At 38.9% G+C, this 3,217-nt stretch overlaps 1 protein-coding gene across 1 annotated transcript; it reads left to right on the forward strand.

Moving 5' to 3' along the window:
• The first annotated feature begins 2,038 nt into the window (after window positions 1–2,038).
• Window positions 2,039–3,217, forward strand: LOC112093108 (uncharacterized mitochondrial protein AtMg00810-like). Its single transcript, XM_024170928.1, has one exon. It carries the CDS (start codon window positions 2,039–2,041, stop codon window positions 3,215–3,217), a length of 1,179 nt encoding a protein of 392 aa, XP_024026696.1.

The following is a 3,217-nucleotide window of genomic DNA, read 5'->3' on the forward strand; positions in this document are numbered from 1 at the left end:
AACTTGTGTCACAGGTACTTATTCTACAGTTGCTTTAAACACTGTTTTTTCCATTTCAAGGCATTGGATTGTTGATTCTGGAGCCTCACGACATATATGTTCAAAGGCTGAATTCTTTATGTCGTTGAAACCGTTGCAAAATTCTAGTGTCATGCTACCTAACCACACTAGTATTCCTGTCTCTTTGTATGGAGATGTACGTATAAGTTCAAAGATGTTGCTTAAAGATGTGCTATTTGTGCCACAGTTTAGATTCAATCTAATTTCAGTAAGTGCCTTGACTGCTGATGCCAAGGTGACTTTGAGTTTCCTGTCTACTTCCTTTGTTATTCAGGATATCAACACCAAGAAGATGATTGGCAGGGGTAAAAGGCTGGATGGCTTATATGTTCTGGATACTAATAATTGTGGTTTGTTATCTACAGATTTCAATCATTTGTCTGCTTCTCATTTGTTTGTGAATAAAGTCACTGCCAAGATATGGCATGCTCGACTTGGTCATTTGTCTTTTAAAAGGTTGGTAGGTTTACAGAAGCAATTAAATGTTGATGCTTCAAATTTTAGTCATGAAGGTCCATGTTATATTTGTCCATTGGCTAAACAATGCAGATTATCATTTGATTCTCATAATCATTTGTCCGATTCAGCATTTGATTTAGTGCATTGTGACATCTGGGGTGCGTATCATATTCCTTCACATGCTGGATATAGATACTTTTTAACCTTGGTTGATGATTGCACTCGTTTTACATGGATTTATTTACTAAAACAGAAATCTGATGTTCTTACTATAGTTCCTAAGTTCTGTCATATGGTGAAAACTCAGTTTAACGTCCTTATTAAGAAGTTTAGGATAGACAATGCTCGGGAATTGGATTTTACTGAGTTATTTGATAGTCTTGGGATACTACATCAGTTTTCTTGTGTCGACACCCCACAACAAAATTCTATTGTTGAACGGAAGCACCAACATTTGCTTAATGTTGCACGGGCTCTCTATTTTCAGTCTGGAGTACCAATCAAGTTTTGGGGTGAATGTATTCTTACTGCCACCTTTCTGATAAATAGAACTCCTTCACCTTTGCTGCTTAATAAAACGCCTTATGAGTTGTTGTTTGACAATATGGTTGATTACTCTCATTTCTGAGTTTTTGGGTGTTTAGTTTTTGCATCTACACTTGTGGCTCATCGAACAAAATTTCAGCCTAGAGCACGAGCATGTGTTTTTCTAGGATATCCGCCTGGTGTTAAAGGATATAGGTTACTGGATTTACAGTCTAAGAAAATTTTTATTTCTCGGGATGTGGTTTTCCATGAAGAAATCTTTCCTTTTCATTCTATAGGGTCTGATGATACAAATATAGATCCTTTTCCTAATTTTGTTTTACCCAATCCTTCTATTAATCACCATCATGAGCCTGGATTTTCTGGTTTTGAATTTCCTGAAGATCCTCAATCCCCACCGGTTCCTGGGATACCTGATTTGTCTATAAGGCGGTCTAGTAGGCTTGTTCGGCCTCCGTCTTATCTTAGAGATTTTCATTGTAATAATTTGATGGTTGATACTACTTCCACTGTTCTTCATCCTTTATCCAAGGTACTTGATTATAGCAAACTTTCTACTTCTTATAGGAAGTTTGTTATGAATGTTTCTTCTTCCATAGAGCCACAGTTTTATCCTCAGGCAGTTAAGCATGCTGATTGGAGGGATGCTATGAAAGATGAGTTAATAGCTATGGAGACTAATCATACTTGGCAAGTTGTTCTTTTGCCTAAAGGAAAACACTCCATTGGTTGTAAATGGGTGTATAAAATTAAGCATAAACCTGATGGGTCGATTGACAGGTTTAAGACTCGTCTAGTGGCCAAAGGCTTTACACAACAGGAGGGTGTTGATTTTTTTGAGACCTTTTCTCCTGTAGCTAAGTTGGTCACAGTCAAAGTTCTCTTAGCTTTAGCTGCAAGTTAGAAATGGCACTTGTTTCAACTAGATGTCAATAATGCTTTCCTTAATGGTGACTTGTTTGAGGAAGTTTACATGGATCTCCCTCTTGGTTATAACATTCAGGGGGCGAAATCTTCCAATGGTACCCGATTGGTTTGTAAACTCAACAAGTCCATCTATGGCCTGAAACAAGCTTCACGGCAATGGAATTCTAAGTTTGCTTGTGCCTTAATTCAATTTGGATTTGTCCAATCCAAATCCGATTACTCCTTGTTTGTTATGGGTGCAGGTGACTCCTTTATTGCTTTACTAGTCTATGTTGATGATATTATCATTACAGGGCCAAACTTGGAGGTTGTCAATGACTTAAAACAGTTTCTTCATAGTAAGTTCAAGCTCAAGGATTTAGGTCCTTTGAAGTTCTTTCTTGGTATTGAGATAGCTCGATCTACTGCTGGAATTGCGCTTTCTCAGAGACATTATGCATTGCAATTGCTTGAAGATTCGGGGTTTCTTGCTTGTAAACCAGCCACTGTTCCAATGGATGCAAAGGTGATATTAGGTGCAGATGAAGGGGTTCTTTTGTCTGATGCATCTCAATATCGAAGGTTGATTGGGCGGCTACTTTATCTCACTATCACTCGGCCGGATATTACCTTTGCCGTTCACAAATTAAGTCAATTTTTGGCAAAACCCCGAGTGCCCCATTTGCAGGCAGTTCATCATTTGCTTCGCTACATTAAAGCAAGTCCAGGCCAAGGTCTTTTTTACTCTGCCGCCTCACCAATTCAGTTGAAGGCTTTTTCTGATTCTGACTGGGGCTCATGTCCAGATTCTCAAAAATCTGTGACCGGCTTTTGTGTTTTTGTAGGTGATTCTCTGGTTTCTTGGAAGTCTAAGAAGCAAACTACGGTTTCTCGCTCGTCTGCTGAAGCTAAATACAGGGCTTTGGCGTCCACCGTAAGTGAATTGGTTTGGTTACGACAATTGCTATCAGATTTTCGTTTTGATTTGTCTTCTCCTACAATGCTTTTTTGCGATAATCAGGCTGCGATACACATTGCTTCCAATCCTATTTTTCATGAGCGGACTAAGCATATTGAAGTGGATTGCCACTTTGTTCGTGATATGGTTACTAAAGGAATGGTTAAGCTCATGCCAATTCGGTCTCAACACCAGCTTGCAGATCCTTTTACTAAAGCTTTGTCTTGGCCGTTACTTCATTCTTCCTTATGCAAGATGGCCATCAAGGATATTCATGGTCCCTCTTGA

Source organism: Morus notabilis, unplaced genomic scaffold (assembly GCF_000414095.1).
Source record: "Morus notabilis unplaced genomic scaffold, ASM41409v2 Scaffold774, whole genome shotgun sequence".
Classification (NCBI taxonomy): Eukaryota; Viridiplantae; Streptophyta; class Magnoliopsida; order Rosales; family Moraceae; genus Morus; species Morus notabilis.

Excerpts from the sequence above, each read along its gene's own strand:
- LOC112093108 (XM_024170928.1), top strand. The coding sequence starts at position 2,039 with ATGGATCTCCCTCTTGGTTATAACATTCAGGGGGCGAAATCTTCCAAT.